Genomic DNA, 18,420 nt, shown 5'->3' with positions numbered 1-18,420 from the left:
TTCCCTTGAATCAATGGATTAAGGCTCATAGATTTTGCATGGTAGTACGCGTTTTTCACACCTCAACATCCACAAAGAAACTTGGACTTCTCCAGATCAATCTACCGTCAACCAGATTGACCATATTGCGATCGACATCAGACACGCTTTCAGCATCATGGATGTCCGAACTTTCCGAGGAGCTAACATCGACTCGGACCACTACCTTGTTGTAGCCAAGGTAGCATTTCGGGTTTCCAGACCCAAGGCAAAACAGGAAGGTTCTGCGAGAAGGTACAACGTCGAACGGCTGCAATCGTAAGAGATCGCCAAATCCTTTTCCGACCGAGTTACAAGTAACCGCTCTCGAAGTTCTCTGCCACCAACACAATGTATCGAAAACCAGTGGCAACAATGCCAAAATTCAATCAGAGAAGCCGCTTCTGATTTGCTGGGTTTCAAACAGCCACCAACAAGGAACCCCTGGTTTGATGAGGAATGTCGGCAGGCAAATGCAGCCAAACAACAGGAACGCAAAGCGGCGCTGCATAAAAGGACAAGAGCTACTCATCAGCTCTATGAGCAGAAGAGGCGAGAGGAACACCGACTTCTCAAAAGGAAAAAGAGAGGGCATGAGAAACGCGCGGTCGAAAATGTTGAGAGGTTTAAAAGCAGGAATGAAGTTCGAAAGTTTTATTAACAGGTGAAACGAAATTCACAATTACATTAACCTAGAGCCGAAGGCTGCAAAGACGAAAGTGGAAACATCATAGTGGAACCGCAGTCAATGCTGAGGATATGGAAGGACACCTTCTGCAGACTGTATAACGGCGACGACGAACTGAATTCCACAGTCAGGCAGGATGATCCATTCTGAATAGACGACGAAAGCAAACAATCCCGTTCTCAAAATTTAGACGAAGTAAAGATTGCCATATCTAAGCTGAAGTCTAACAAAGCCGCTGCAGCGGTTGGCTTGAATGCCGAGCTCTTTAAAGCAGCTGGAGATAAGTTGGTTAGGAGCATACACCAACTTATCTGTAAGATATGGTCGGAAGAAAGCATGTCCGATGAATGGAACCTCAGTATTGTTTGCCCGATCATGAAAAAACTAGACACTATAAACTGCACCAACTATAGAGGAATCAGTCTACTTAACATCGCCTATAAAATCTTCTCTGCCGTAATATGTGAACGTCTAAAGCCCATTGTCAACAACCTGATAGGTCCTTATCAGTGTGGTTTTAGACCAGGAAAGTCCACGGTCGATCAAATATTCACATTACGGCAGATCCTGGAAAAAGCCCAAGAACACCAAATCGACACCCACCATCTTTTCATCGATTTCAATGCTCCATATGACAGCATCTACAGGGACGATCTGTATAGAGCAAAGCCTAGTTTTGGCATCATGCTGCTTCATAAAGGTTGGAAACAACTTTACAGAACCTTTCAATGTCAAAAAAGTTTTTAGACAAGGTGATGCGCTGTCATGTAATTTTTTAACATCGTGCTTGAATGAATGGTGCAGAGCTCACACGTCAACACTAATGGCACTATCTTTTAAAAGTCTGTCCAATTACTAGCATATGCTGATGACATTGACAGAATGGGAAGAACTCAGCGTGATGTCAATGGGGCTTTTGTGAATCACCATCGACCGATGTAACTTTGAGGTAGTCAATGACTTTGTCTACCTAGGCTCCGCTGTAAACACACGGTCCCGTATGCATCGAAGGGGAATGGAGGAGAAGATGGAACGAAGAGCTGTACGGGCTGTTCTGCGACGAACGTAGACTTAGCCAGAAGGGTAAAAGTTCAACGACTAAGATAGCTAGGTCACGTAGAGCGCTTGGAAACCAATGCTCTGGCCCGGAAAGTCTTTTAATCCACACCCACAAGACAGCCCAGTAGAGGAAGACCGCGGATCAGGTGGCGTGCACGAGTGGAAGGTGATCTCACCCAACTTGGAGCGCAAAACTGGAGACATCTAGCTATTGACCGAGCTAGATGGAGAAGTTTGTTGGCTGAGGCCCTAGTTCACACAGGACTGTAGCGCCACCTTAAGTAAGTAAGTAAGTTCTTAAATATTTTTGGTAAAATAAAGGCTTTTGAGAAATTTGTTCACAATTTCGCTAAAAAATATTTCACTTCATGAATGTTCCCTAAACTGTTTGATACAAAATTGAATTATTCAAAGTTCATCTTTGTGAGATAATTGAATTTTAAAGACTAAAAACATTGAATGGATTTTCATGCATTAGTATTTGACAGATCACGCGGTGTCAAAGAGAAAGATGCGCAGTATGCTTTGATATTTCATCATGAATAGACTTACTAACGAGCAACGCTTGCAAATCATTGAATTTTATTACCAAAATCAGTGTTCGGTTCGAAATGTGTTTCGCGCTTTACGTCCGATTTATGGTCTACATAATCGACCAAGTGAGCAAACAATTAATGCGATTGCGACCAAGTTTCGCACTCAGTTTACTTTATTGGACATTAAACCAACCACACGAATGCGTACAGTGCGTACAGAAGAGAATATTGCGTCTGTTTCTGAGAGTGTTGCTGAAGACCGTGAAATGTCGATTCGTCGCCGTTCGCAGCAATTGGGTTTGTGTTATTCGACCACATGGAAGATTTTACGCAAAGATCTTGGTGTAAAACCGTATAAAATACAGCTCGTGCAAGAACTGAAGCCGAACGATCTGCCACAACGTCGAATTTTCAGTGAATGGGCCCTAGAAAAGTTGGCAGAAAATCCGCTTTTTTATCGACAAATTTTGTTCAGCGCTTAGGCTCATTTCTGGTTGAATGGCTACGTAAATAAGCAAAATTGCCGCATTTGGAGTGAAGAGCAACCAGAAGCCGTTCAAGAACTGCCCATGCATCCCGAAAAATGCACTGTTTGGTGCGGTTTGTACGCTGGTGGAATCATTGGACCGTATTTTTTCAAAGATGCTGTTGGACGCAACGTTACGGTGAATGGCGATCGCTATCGTTCAATGCTAACAAACTTTTTTTTGCCAAAAGTGGAAGAACTGAACTTGGTTGACATGTGGTTTCAACAAGATGGCGCTACATGCCACACAGCTCGCGATTCTATGGCCATTTTGAGGGAAAACTTCGGAGAACAATTCATCTCAAGGAATGGACCGGTAAGTTGGCCACCAAGATCATGCGATTTGACGCCTTTAGACTATTTTTTGTGGGGCTACGTCAAGTCTAAAGTTTACACAAATAAGCCAGCAACTATTCCAGCTTTGGAAGACAACATTTCCGAAGAAATTCGGGCTATTCCGGCCGAAATGCTCGAAAAAGTTACCCAAAATTGGACTTTCCGAATGGACCACCTAAGACGCAGCCGCGGTCAACATTTAAATGAAATTATCTTCAAAAAGTAAATGTCATGGAAAAATCTAACGTTTCAAATAAAGAATCGATGAGATTTTGCAAATTTTATGCGTTTTTTTTTTTTTAAAAGTTCTCAAGCTTTTAAAAAATCACCGTTTATAACTGCTTACTTTACGGCGCGTATTCTTAAATTAGTAATGGCGATTAAAATCAATTCCCTAACTAACCGGAAAATTATCAGCAAATTCCCTATATTTTTAACAAACTCTTACTTGAAGTTTTTCTCGTTAAAAATCTTTACTCTGCAAATTGTAACGCACTTTAATTTCCTTTTATATCTAAGATATGTGCATTCGTAGAGTAGTAAATTTATCAAAGCACTTAAATCAGTAAATAATGCATTTTTTCAAAAGGGTAAATATCGAATTTCAAATACTAACGTCGAAATTCGACCCTACCTTAATGTACCTACTTAAGTGCGATACTTTAATTCATTGTGTGTAAATCGGACAAGCCCTGTTGCATTATTATTATAATTCTTCTAAACAAAGGTTGTTAATTCTTCCTCTTTCCGTTTCCTTTACAAAACAAAATACAAATATGACCTCATGAAACTTAACAATGCAAAAAAATACATATAATCACTTTGAAATTGCTTCACTACGAGTGCTGCATGCAAAAGCCATAAAAGATTTTTTCATTGATAAAAAAAAAAATTGTCATCATCAACGACTTTTTGCTGATGCTTACCTTCGTTAATGTATCCTCCATCCATGATGAATTTTTATTCTTTTGCAGCCTTTTTTGTTAAAAATTATTCCTCAGATATTTTCTGCACACCCTGTTTCTTCTGTTAAACCGATATCAAAATTATTTTGGTTCAGCTTGACTTGAGCTGTTGCACGATGACGCTAATTTTTGTATGAAAAACAACCACTCGCCAACAACTACTTGGTGTATATACTTCCCAGAAGTATATGACACAAAATTAATTAAAAATAAATGCACTTAATATTTTTTATTTCTCGAAGAAACCAAAGAAAAACATCAAACTGGGGTAATTGTAGCTAAAATAACTTCTAAACACTTCAAAAACACTTAGATTCAAAAATTTCACAATTTACTGCTCTAAATGCAACATCAACAGGTACCCACCCACCGAAATAAATTTATTTTGACCGACAACGAATAAAGTATCTCAAGACACGTGAAGGTACTTAGGCTGAGGTATGTTGGAAAATATTTTTAAATAAATTTATCAGACAACCACTGCGAATAGATTTGCGGAGAAAATGTTAAATTTTAATTCAAAACTGCTGCCGCCGAGATACTTGACACAGTTGATCATTTTTCGTTTTTGAGATAATAAAATTTGTATGAATTTGATGTTCAAAACGTGCTCTTCCTTAACACAACATCAGTGATCGTTGTCGTTTGTAGTTTTAGTCGTTTTGGATGATGCTGATTCTGATGTTCCTGATGAATCTGATACTTTTCCACACAACGTATCTATATAGTATGAAGCTTCTAGCTAGAGCTCGATAAAGTGGTTTTCCAGTTAATGAAATTCAATTCTAATCGTTGATGATGTATCTTTTTCACGATGCGGTGCACTGTCGCGTATTTGTGGTTTTGTTTTCCAAACGCAAAGTAATCAAACCTGGAAAGAGGAAAAAAGGAAATCATTAGGTTTTGAGTTGTTAGATGAAAATAGTATCAGATAGATATGCACATCAACTGAGATAAAGATACTTTAAACCAAACATGTGCGTTGCACATAACAAAGATATATAGTGGATTCATGAAAAATTTGGAATTCGAGTGTAACATTCAATGAAACAGGAAGTTTTCATTTTAACGACGACTACGGTCAATCAAAATTTATTCAATATTTTAAGATCTAAGTTTCCTTCCTTTCTTGCCATTTTAGGTTTCAAGTATTATTAATATGTTAGATATTTGCGTAGACAAAAATGCCGTTACACTTTTTGAGAACATCATCTTTCATCGATTTCAAGGCCGCATTTAACAGCTTTTAGATGAACAAATTGTATAAAACCATGTCTTAATCTGGCATCTCTACTAAACTCGTCCGTTTGTCAAGGATAACCATGAAGACTTCACGCAACTCCACTAAAGTTGGAAAACCCTTAACAGAACCTTTCGAAATCAAAAAAGGCTTAAGACAAGTTGATGTGCTGTCATGTGAGTTCTTTAACATCGCTCTTAAAAGAATAGGGCATAGCTCCCACGTTAACACTAGGGGCACTATCTTTCAAAAGTCTTTTCAATTACTGGCATATGCTGATGACATTGACATAATCGTAAGAACTCAGAGTAGTGTCAATAGAGCTATTGAGGGCTTAGCGGCAAAACAAAGTTCATCAAGAAAAAACCTCCAAAAACGACGTCTCGATTAAAATGTCAACATCGACAGGCGTAACTTTGAAGTAGTTAAGGACTTTGTCTACCCAAGCTCCGCTATGAACACAAAAAACAACTACAGTGCCGATACAAACAAATAAGAATCACTCTTGCTAACCGTTGTTGGTTTGGACTAAGAAAGCAATTGAATAGTCAAGCCCTCTCTAAAGCGACCAAAGTGTCTCTATATAAGACCCTCATCATTCCGACGCTACTGTATGGTGCAGAAGCATGGACTTTGACAAAAGCGGAAGAAAGCACCTTCGGTCGTTTCAAGAGAAAAGTAATTCGCTTGATCTAAGATCCCGTATGCATAGAAGGTGAGTGGAGGAGGAGATGAACCGACGAGCTGTACAGGCTATATAACAACGTAAACTTAGTCTGCGGAGAACTAGAGAACAACCATTACTTGGTCCGAGTAATGTTGTCAGCGATGGAGCGGACCTAAAGTTTTAAGACGAATCCGAAACTAATATGAGAAAGCATTTTTCAAGAATTACTCTTGATGTTCATTCGCTCTACATGACCTAGCCATCTAAGCCGTTCGACTTTAATTCTGCTAACTAGGTCAGTGGCGCTGTACAGCCCGTACAGTTCGTCGTTATATCTTGTCCTCCATTCTCCACCTATGCGTACGGGGCTTAAAATCACCCGAATAATTTTTCTCTCGAAGCATCCTAAGACGCTCTCATCTTTCTTTGACAGGGTAAAGGCCACAGCGCCATAGATGAGAACCGGGATGATGAGTGTCTTATAGATGGTGATTTTACATGCTCGAGAGATGACTTTACTTCTCAATTACCTTCTAAGTCCAAAGAAGCAGCGATTTGCAAGAGTTATTCTCATTTGATTTCAGCGCTGGTGTCGTTGTCTGCATTAATAGCGGTGCCTAGGTAGACAAAGTCCTTAACTACCTCAAAGTTATAGCTGTCCATGATGACGTTTTTCCAAGACGTCGTCGTTCAGTGTCCTTTTTGGATGACAGCATATACTTGGTCTTGCCCTCATTGACCACTAAACCCATCTTCTTCGTTTTCGTCGCAATGCTCAAAAACGCTCCACTGACATCACGCTTTGATCTTCCAATATCATCTGCGTATCCGAGTATTTGGATGGACCTTTGGAAGATTGTGCCTCTAGTGTTGACGGTTGAGTTTTGCACAATTCTTTCTAGAACGATGTTGAAGAAGTCGCATGACAGTGCGTCGCCTTGTCTAAAACCTTTTTTGACATCAAATGCATCGGTAAGATCTTTTCCGACCTTGATAGAGCAGCGTGCATTCTCCATCGTCATTCTGCACAAACGGATAAGTTTGACAGGCGTGCCAAAAGTAGACATTGCTCAGAAGAGCTGTTCCCTATGGATGCTGTCATACGCGGATTTAAAATCGATAAAGAGATGGTGGGTATCGATTTGAAGCTCCTGGGTTTTTTCCAAGATCTTCCTTAGTGAGAATATTTGTTCAATGGTCGACTTTCCTAGTCTGAAGCCAAACTGATAAGGACCAATCAGGTTGTTGATGAGTTGGTGCATGCTCCCTACCAAGTCATCCCCTGCTGCTTTAAGTACTTCGGCAACAATGCCGTCAGCTCCAGCAGCTTTGTTTGACTTCAGTTTAGATATAACTATCTTCACTTCGTCTAGGTCGGTTAGGCGGGATTGTTGATCTGCATCGCCGAGGTTGAGTGGTTCTATCTCCGTTACAGCGGAATTCGGTTCGTGGCTGGTACCCTTGGGAGGTTTTTCTTACCTTTTGGTGAAATTTACGAACCTCATTCCTGTTGGGACATCTCTCTATCTCCTCGATCGCGCGCTTCTCACGCTCTCTTTTTTTCCATTTAAGAAGCCGGTGTCCCTCTCTCCTCTTTTGCTCGTAGATCTCGCGAGCAGCTCTGGAACTCTGTGCAGCGCCGTTTTGTATGCCTGTTGTTCCTGGCGCTTGCCGGTATTCGTCGTCAAACCATGGGTTTCGCTGTGGTGGCCGTAGCAAACCTAGTAATTCAGAGGCGGCATCTCTGATTGCTGCAAAGCAATGTTGCCACTTGTTTTTAATGCTTAATGCAGGCAGCACAGGACTTCTTAAGAGGTTACTAGAGTTTATTATATTGTAGCCGTTGAAAGTCGAATCTTCTCACAGTACTTCCTTGTTTTGGTTTAGACCGGGATATCCGTAGCCGTGGCTTGGCTACAACGGGGTAGTGGTCCGAGTCAATGTTGGCCCCTCGGAATGTTCGGATATCCTGTATATTGGAGAAGTGTCGTGCGTCGATCGCAATGTGGTCAATCTGGTTGACGGTTGATTGCTCACTAGATTTCCATGTCCCCTTGTGGATATTGAGATGTGTAAACTGGCTAGCTACCAGAACTTCTCGCCCCGCAGTGAAATCGATCAGCCTGAATCCGTTGTCAGAGGTGGTGTCGTGCAGGCTGTATATCTCGATTGTTCCACCAAAGATGTCTTCTCTTCATAGCTTGGCGTTAAAATCGCTCACACTGTTGAAACTCAAGACTTTTTGCCTGAATCTAGTTCCAACAACAAATCCACATCCAAATAGACGCTGTCTTTGTTCTCAGAAGCATTCACAGTAGTATATATCGCAGTCTTTTAGTTTGCGTTTGCCCATCGTTAATACTTCTTGGATGGCGGTATTATCTGTCGTGCAGCAGTTTAGGGCTTCCGCTAATTGATCTGTTAAGGGACCTAACATTCCACGTACAGATCCGAAGTTCGTGGTCCTTATTTCGTTTGCTTTGAACAGTTAATCCGTCCGTATCCAAGGCTTGTTGGTGCTTCTCAACTTATGTATATGCATTATGTATCCTTATTTCTTCCAAAATATAAATAATTGCAATTTAATATAAAAACACACGAATATTCAAAACCGCATATTACACTTTTAAAATTTCATTATAGCAAGTTGGCTTTCACCTTTAACTTTAATTGAAAAAAAAGAGTAAAAAAAGCAAATCAATTCTATTCCAATAGAAAATGTATTTCTAACGTTTATTTGCAACGATCAGTGAAGTGGTGTGTTGTTGAAATAATCAGGTTCTGACAACATAAATTACTTCATTTGCAGTCGACTGCATTCTTCGACCGCAAAATATGGCCAAAGCAGCAAAGCAAATTTTTCAGATGTCAAACTCATTACACAGGTCACAAGTCCATCAAAAGTTATTTTTAGTATTGTTAAGATAAAGTTCTTATTCTATTTTTAATAAACATAACAAGGAACTCTCTTACATATATTATTAAATGAAATTGTGTAGAAGATAAATAAATCATAGATTTTTAAAGTTCAGCTTTCAGTTTAATGAAAAAACATGATCAAATGTCATTTTGGCATAAATAGTTTTCACTCCATTGTTAGGAGAATTTTTTTTGACAAACTTTCCAGTTTGCTCTCCAATAAAGTTTCCTTAATTGGAATATAATTTTTTAACAGCAGAATAAACTTTTCAAACTAGTTTAAACTAAACCAAATATGAATTTTATTATCTTATCCCAAATTTCAATAAATGATCCCTTTTGCATGTTTTCAACTCACAATAAAAGAATGCGTTTTACAAACCGGTAACTTACAAATTTTGTCAAACGCTTATAGAAATGGATTGCAGAATTCATTATTTTTGTCTTAAATGAAAGGAAAACAATTGTATGTATAAAATAGAGGTCTTAGCGTATATGCACTTTAATAATTATTTATGTTTTACAAACTTGTTTTAATGTTTGTTTATGCAATTAAATTTGAAGAAAACTTATTTATGTAAGCATTTGAACTTAATGGTTAAGATTTATTTTGGTATCTTAAGAAAAAGTCGAATACAAAAAAGAATAAGAAGAAACAGTATGTATATGCGACCTAGAGTTGTGCATTATAATTTTGTACATTTCCTGTTCTTTTAATAGTTTCAGATGCAACACATTTTCATTTTTAGTAAACATACACCATCTACACTCACTCATCTCGGAACGGATTTTTAATGCAAACATTAATTCTCTGTCATGATCGTTTCCGTGCAAATAGGCAACCTACAAAAATAAAATCTCGCGGGATTTTTATTTTTAGGATTTACATGAGGCATTCAACAGAACGGGACGGGAGCGAAATTGAATGGCTGACTAAATGTGATCTGTGACTGCAACTGTGTGCTCATATTTAGCAAGCTGCTAATCATCTCTGGGTTTGCCTTGACATTTGCATTTTGTTTTTTTGGTTTTATGATATGAAGATTATAAACCTAGAAATATAAACGAACTTCAAGAAATAAGGTATTCATCAGTCCCCTAGTTTATTCCAAGTTTATGGAGGAAGGTCAAACAGTTTTGGCAAAACTGAAGACAGCAAATAGTCTTTTAAAATGCACATTGTTTCTTGAATTATTCGCATATGGTGCATCTATTTTAAGATCAAATGCATTATAAACCTCGTTGAATTTATTTTTGAAAAGAAATACATTCTGTATTCTATAATTTGTTTGAACAAACTGATTTTGTGTAATTCGCGTTTGCGAACTATTTAAAATACATTTATTTCTTATTTTGAAGATAGTTTTTGCTACAAGCTGACATTTTTAAAATGTTCTTCTTATTTTATCAGTTTTTGTTTTCGGAAGTAAAAATAGCACCTAACTTAAAAGTGAGTGAAATTGACATGAGCAAAAAAGAATTAAGTGTCATAAGGTATAATTACTACTTTTACAAACTGTAATCTTTGGGAATTTGTCAAAATCGATAAAATGGCCGATCATTGTTTTGTTTTCGTTTATCTGTCACTTCGACGTCACTTAAGCAGTCATTCTTAAATTCTGACAATTTTAATACTCAAAACCTGCCCAGTTTTCTACTTCAGAATGATGTATGTATTGTATTTAAAATCATGGAATGATTTGACAGCTTGCCATATTCTTGTAAACTGTGAATTAAGAACATTTAGCAATTTTTTAAACTTGTTGACATTTTGAAATCACAAAGCATTTATAATAATAAGAACTTTTTATCAAGCTCGTAAGAGTGTCGATATCTTTCTTATGTTTTGAAGATCTTCAATCTTTATTCCGTGAATTTTTGAAATGTATATTTTAACAATTCACAACAACCATTACATCTTTAACAAACTGACAGGAGCTTCGTTAAAATTTAACCTCACAACAAAACCTTGCCTTCACATGTAAGCAAAAGGGTGATTTAAATTTTAAAATTTGCGCCATCGTTTTAATTTTTGCTTCATGTTCAAGGCTTGGAAACGTAACGTACAGGAAAGAGTTAAAAAAGCTACTGTAGTTTTTTTTTTCTTGCAAAAAAGCTATTGGTAATAAAGGGGGTTTACAACACAGAATCACGCATTATCTATACACATCGGTAATCAGACCGATTTTAACGTACGGTGTGGCAGTATGGTGGACTGCTTTAAAGAAAGGTATAAACAGGGATAAGCTAAATAAAGTCCAACGTTCAGTTTTTCTATGTATAAGCGGATCGCTTTGCACGACCCCGTTTGTGGTACTGGACACCTTGCTCTACCTAACACCTCTCTACATGTTTAGCAAACAAATAGCTGCAAGCTCTGCTATTCGCCTCAAAGCTTCGTCGCAGTGGACTAACAACAACATTGGCCACTAGGTTATTCTAAGTTATTTAGAATCAATTCCAAAGCACACAGACTACACCATCCCCCAACTGCAATTCGACAGAAACTTCCAGATTTCTATACCTCCCAGATCTTTTTGGGAGGAAAGGACATTCTTGGAGGATGAGTCAATCCATTTTCACACAGATGGTTCAAAAACAAAAAAAGGGGTTCGTGGAGGTGTGTACTCTGAACGGCTAAAATTAAATCTCTCATTCCGCCTTCCCAATCATTGTTCCAGGCGGAACTTTTGGCGATAAAAGAAGTGTTGTCCTGGCTTAAAAAAACGTGATATCAACATCTTATATCTGTATTTTCTCAGAGGCTGCTATCAAATCCCTGGACTCTGTCTCTACAAACTCAATAACAGTCCATAACTGTCGATCATCTCTATGGTACAAGAATTTAATATTCACCTTTGCTGAGTGCCGGGCCATAGAAACATTCCAGGTAACTGTAAGGCAGATGAACTCGCCAGGAACGGTACAGTGCAGCCCATGCCACGTTTGGTACATACTGGCATACAAATCGCTACTTGTAGACTGTTGCTAATGCAAGACGCTATGAAGAAGGCAAACAAAAGGTGGGACAACATCACCACGTGTCAGGTCACAAAAAATCTGGCCAACACTAGATTTAAAACATGCAAGGTGCTTGCTATCTCTAAGCAGATCGCATATAAGCTCGATAATAGGTGTCAGAACCGGACACTGTCTAAAAGGAAAGCACGCCACGCGACTAGGCGTATTCTCAAATGACTTTTGCAGAAGCTGTAAGGACGAAGAAGAGGAGGAAACAATCCTTTATCTTCTCTGTACATGCACTGCCTTGGCTCAAAAACGCTAGAATTACCTAATTCTTCTTTAATGATCTTAATCATATCAGCTTAATCAGCTTCTCACGTTTCGTAAGGGACTCAAACTGGTTCCATTGAGCTTAGGAGGAAGCCTCAACATTTATGTGATATCACAATGGGCCATTAAACTGGCCAAAGTGTGTCCGTTTCCATCTTGTCCAGCCACTTTAACTTAATCTAACCTAAGCATCTTGCACATGAGCTACGAACTACGAACTGCAAACTGTGGATGTTCGCATATTTTGACTTTTCTTTCACATGAGCTTTATTTCTATTCGCAGACAGCGACGAACTGTCAATTTTGTTTCCATATTTAACTCAGCTATGACCTTTCACACAAAAAACAAAACAAGGGTGTTATAATTTTAAGGTTAAATTGCGCGCGAACAATTTATTCGTATTGCAGTGTGGATGGTATGTGGAACGCGAACAGAGTTTGACAGTTCGTAGCAACCACACTGCAATTCTACTGAATTATTTTAAAGAACGAAATGCACTATCCTGACATTAGTTTCATTAGTTTCTTATAATTTAAATATGTTTTTGTTTGAAATGGACTTTTTGAAATATGTATAAAGTCACGTTCTTCCATTCATTCATCTGTTGTTCGCTCTCAAGTGCAAGACTCTTTACTGACATATGCTGATGACATTGACATAATCAGAAGAACTCAGTGTGATGTTAATGTGGCAGATGCGATAGAAATAGAAACAAAGTACATGCTGTTATCAAGAAAAGACCTACAACACCGGTGTCTCGGGTAAAACGTCATCATTGACAGGTGTAACTTTGAGGTAGTTAAGGACTTTGTCTACTAAGGCTCCGATTTGAACACAGAAAACAACACAAGCGCTCAAACGAAGTATTACTCTTGCTTACCGCTGTTTTTTGGGGCTTTGGAAGCAATCGAGTAGTCAAGCCCTCTCCCGAGCGACCAAAGAGTTTCTACATAAGGCCCTCATCATTCCGGTCCTGCTTTACGGTTCAAAAGCGAATGAAAGCAACTTGGGTCGTTTCGAGAGGAAAATTCTTCGCGTGATCTACGGTCCCAAAAAGATGGATGAAGGAGAAAATGGAACGATAAACTGTATGGGCTGTACAGCGACTTAAACTTAGGCAGAAGGATAAAAGTCCAACGACTGAGATGGCTGGGTCACGTAGAGCACATGAAAACCAATACTTCGGCCCGGAAAGTCTTCGAATTTAATCCTTCAGGACAGCGCAGTAGATGAAGACCTTGGATCAGATGGCGCACACAAGTGGCAAGTGACCTGACCCAACTTAAAGTGTTCAACTTTAGGCATGTAGCTAGGACCGAACTAGATGAAAAACTTTGCTGGGTGAGGCCCTAGTTCACACTGTAGCGCAACCTAAAGGAGGTAAGGATGAGTCGACACTGATTTAATAATCACCTAAAATGTTGTATTAAGTTAAATCAGTAGCTTATAGCGTATGTTCTTTTTAACTCTTGACCTTCCTACTAAATTTGTATATGCTGAAACAAAAAACGCAAACAAGACTCCTCTCTGCCTGTGAAGATTCTAATTAAAGTAATACAAAAATTAAAAAATATCTGAAATTGACACAAATAGTTTAAAAAATTGATCGATTACACAATAACCCACTTGGAGATGCATAAAAACCATCCATCATGTTAACAAATGATGATTAATTATTACATACTGTGGTTTCTCGCGCCCTACATCTTTCAAACTCATAACTGGATCTCATAATAGTGTCTACGTGTATCTACGAGCAAGTGTCTAAGTAGAAACATATTCTACGAGGAGTAATACACTCAAACAACACCAGATTTTGAACTATAAAATGAAACCATAATTTATCATCGAATCAAAGGGTAAAATTACATCTGTCACGCCGCAGAAGTGACATTACAACGACCTCCAAAAAAAACAGCTTTTTCGAGGTTAAATATCTATTAACGACTGCTATCAGCGCAGCGCCGCCACAGTTGACGTAATTGATATCCAAAACATATTTTTGATGTGTAACAAATTTAAAACCTTTTGAAGATAATTTTAGTGATATAAATATATATTGTGTGTGTTAAAATATGTCACAGAGAAAAGTTAATTTCTACGTGTTGTTTTTGTTTGGACATCATAGGAGCAACTTTTTCTATACTAATTTCCACACTAAGTGCTTCTAATTGTTGCTTGTCAGTTAGACAGTTAATAAATGAGTAATGATATTATTTCTATTTGATACACAATTATAGCAATTCTCCTATAATATGAATGGATAAATCACATGATATAGAAATTAAGACCATTTAATGTTACATAAAGCATAAATTATGAACACAAAAAATGAACGCCCTCGTGTGAATGTGAAGTATGAGGTCCATTATAGCGAGCGATATCCATAATATGATGGTGTGTCATTGATTAGCCATAAATTATATGATTTCATCGTCTTTCTGTTGTTGTTCTCAACTTGACGATGGAGTAAATTATTGGCTTTTGCACATTTTAAGTGGGTGGATAAAGCAATAATTATGAGCCTAAAATAATATCGGTCATCACCTTGGTTTTAATCTGCTAGAAAAACGCGCTGTGTGAAAGTTACGTTGACCCCCCGATTACATTCCAACCAAAAATACGTGAAATAGTTTTGCTTAAAAGTTGTGGGATAATTTTCGTTTAGCGAATGGTTTCGTTGTTGTTTATATAAACTTCATACAATTATTTAACGAAACGAATTAAGATCAAAGAGTTTTGCCACGAACTTTGGCGAAATATATTTTTAAGCTACAAGTAAATGATGAATTGTTTGTATTAGATTACAGATTGTCAGAAGTATGCCCATAGTATTATTTAATTACCTACGTCATAATAATGAAATTAAAAAATATTTCAAAAAGTGTTTTTAAAGAAATAATTAAGAGGTTGTTGATTAAAAGCTTTTCAAGGGCTGATATTCTCATTGAACAATTGCGAATTGATCTCATTTTGATGTCATGATGGCAAATGTTTCAAAGAAGAGAAATGTCAAACATCATACAAACGGTCTTTAACAAAAATTGTTTTTCAAATTTGAGTTCACTCTTTTAAATTAACTCAATTTAACATTTCTTCATTTTATCACATATTTCAATTGGGCTTCAGTAGGAAAAAGATACATAAGAGTCGTCAACATAAGTCGTCATAAAGAGTCTTACGATGAACACCGTTTATAATTCTCAGTCTTCTGACATTGATTTGTGTCAGAGTAACATTTATTATTTGTCGATACTAAATTTACCGTCAGAACCCGCGGGGTAATGATTTGTGCGTTGGACTGTTGATTTGAAAAAGGCTTTCGACACCGTTTGGTTAGAGGGTCTCTATTTAAAACTGAGCAGGCTTGGTATAAGCAAACCACGTCAGACAGTTTGTTTTCAAAAGTGGCAATGTAACTTCTGCCACAACTTTCCAAATAAAAAATGTTCTTGAAGAGGGAACGGTGAATTCGCCGATTCTTTTCAGCATTTACACCAGCGCCGATCTGATAGGAAGTCAACCAAGGCAATTGCGTACGCCAACGTCCCGAAAGGTTGAGGTTATTATAATTCCCTTGCAGCGTGATTTCTACAAGATTCACTGATCTTCCGGCGACTGGAAACTGAAAATAAATGTCCAGAAGTCGGAGACAATTCTGTTCCGGACTTCGTTGACTAGGGCCAAATGAGCCTTTGGTTTGATGGCTGTATTACAGCAGTAGGCTTCAACCCAGAGCGAAAGTAATTTCCTGCATGGGCCTCATACTGCTGATGATGGTTGTTTATGGTTGTCCTATGTGGTTCAACGTTATCTCTTCCCAAATGGAGAATTTGTATGTGTTCGAGCGGCAGTACCGGCTTTCATTGAACAGCCGAAACTTCTTATGTTATAATTTTCGGGGTGTTCTATCCTAACAACGAGTACTTTGAAAGTGCACGCTTAAGTGGCTTAATTCAACAAAATGCATTCCTTTTTGTAGAAAGATGCGGTCTGACCCAGGAAAGATTGGCAGTTCCTCTTCCAGTTTAGGTAAAATTACTTACTTACTTACTTAAGGTGGCGCTACAGTCCTGCGTGAACTAGGGCCTCACCCAACAAACTTCTAGATCTTGCTCGGTCCGTAGCTAGATGGCTTCAGTTTCGCGCTCCAAGTTGGGTGTGGTCACTTTTCAATTGTGCACGCCACCTAATTCGCGGTCTTCCTCTACTGCGCTGTCCTGTGGGTGTGGTAGACGAAGTTCTTGACTAACTCAAAGTTACGTCTGTCGAAGGTGACGTTTTGACCAAGACGTCGGTGTTGTATGTCCTTTCTTGACGACAGCATGTACTTTGTTTTGCCCTCATTATCCGTTAAACCCATTTTTGCCGCCTCTGCTTCAATACTCACAAAAGCCCCATTGACATCACGCTGAGTTCTTCCGATTAAGTCAATGTCATCAGCATATGCCAGTAATTGAACAGACTTTTGAAAGATAGTGCCTCTAGTGTTGACGTGTGAGCTTTGTACTATTCTTTCAAGTACGGTGTTAAGAAAATCACATGACAACGAAAGGTTCTGTTAAGTTGTTTCCAACCTTTTTGGAGCAGCGTGAATTCTCCATGGTCATCCTGCACAAACGGACGAGTTTGGCAGGGATGCCAAAACTAGACATGGCTTTATACAGCTCGTCCCTGTAGATGCTGTCATATGCGGCCTTGAAATCGATGAAAAGATGGTGGGTGTCGATTTGATGTTCTTGGGTTTTTTCCAGGATCTGCGTAATGTGAATATTTGATCAATTGTGTACTTTCCTGGTCTAAAACCACACTGATAAGGACTCTCAGGCTGTTGACGTTGGGCTTTAGACGTTCACATATTACGGCAGAGAAGATTTTATAGGCGAAGTATCGGGCAAACAATACCGAGGTTACATTCATCGGGCATGCTGTCTTCCGACCATATCTTAAAGATAAGTTGGTGCATGCTCCTAACCAACTTATCTCCAACTGCTTTAAAGAGCTCGGCATTCAAGCCAACCGCTCCAGCGGCTTTGTTAGACTTCAGCTTAGATATGGCAGTCTTTACTTCGTCTAAATTTTGAGGACGGGATTGTTGGCTTTCGTCGTCTATTCAGAATGGATCATCCTGCCTGACTGTGGAATTCAGTTCGTCGTCGCCGTTATACAGTCTGCAGAAGTGGTCCTTCCATATCCTCAGCATTGACTGCTGTTTCACTATGATGTTTCCAGTTTCGTCTTTGCAACCTTCGGTTCTAGGTTTATGTACCTGTGGATTTCGTTTCACCTGCTCATAAAACTTTCGAACTTTATTCCTGCTTTTAAACCTCTCAACAACTTCGACCGCACGCTTCTCATGCCCTCTCTTTTTCCTTCTGAGAAGTCGGCGTTCCTCTCGCCTCTTCTGCTCATAGAGCTCATGAGCAGCTCTCGTCCTTTTATGCAGCGCCGCATCTTGGCAATGTTGCCACTGGGTTTCAAAACATTGTGTTGGCGGCAAAGAACTTCGAGAGCGGTTACTTGTAACTTGGTCGGAAAAGGATTTGGCGATCTCTTGCGATTGTAGCCATTCGACGTTGTACCTTCTCCCAGAACCTCCTTATTTTGCCTTGGGTTTGGAAACCTGAAGTGCTACCTCGGCTACAACGAGGTAGTGGTCCGAATCGATATTAGCTCCTCGGAAAGTTCGGTCATCCATGATGCTGAAAGCGTGTCTGGTGTCGATCGCAATCTGGTTGACGGTAGATTGATCTGGAGAAGTCCAAGTTCCTTTGTGGATGTTGAGGTGTGGAAAACACGTACTGGCTACTATGACGTTTCGCCCCACAGCAAAATCTATGAGCCTAAATCCATTGTCGGAAGTGTTGTCGTGCAGGCTGTTCTTCCCGATTATTCCACCAAAGATGTCTTCCCTTCCTAGCTTGGCATTTAAATCGCCCAGGACAATTTTAATATCGTAGCTAGGACACTGCTCATATGTCTAAGAGCTCGAAGAACATATCTTTGGTGTTGGAATCTTTCTCTTCTGTGGGACGTGCGCGCATATCAGGCTAATGTTGCCGAATTTAGCCTGATGCACCACTGATGCACCTGTAGCTCAAGATTTCTTGTCTAAATCTGGCTCCAATGACGAAGCCGCATCCAAATAAGAGCTGTTGGGTTCCGCGGTAG

General features: G+C 39.0%; 1 protein-coding gene across 2 annotated transcripts in view; it reads right to left on the bottom strand.

The window, feature by feature from the left end:
* LOC129938398 (aminopeptidase N) overlaps positions 1-18,420 on the bottom strand; it is a 206,859-nt gene that overhangs the window by 170,132 nt on the left and 18,307 nt on the right. For both annotated transcript variants that reach the window (XM_056045932.1, XM_056045933.1), the window contains exon 2: positions 4,090-4,999. In XM_056045932.1, the coding sequence (XP_055901907.1) occupies positions 4,090-4,114 (25 nt within the window). In that variant the 5' untranslated portion in view covers positions 4,115-4,999. The remainder of the gene's footprint in view (positions 1-4,089; positions 5,000-18,420) is intronic.

This window comes from Eupeodes corollae, chromosome 1 (genome assembly GCF_945859685.1).
Source record: "Eupeodes corollae chromosome 1, idEupCoro1.1, whole genome shotgun sequence".
In the NCBI taxonomy this organism is placed as follows: domain Eukaryota; kingdom Metazoa; phylum Arthropoda; class Insecta; order Diptera; family Syrphidae; genus Eupeodes; species Eupeodes corollae.
Note: the sequence above shows the minus strand (reverse complement) of the source record. Positions and strands in the feature narration are given on the sequence as shown.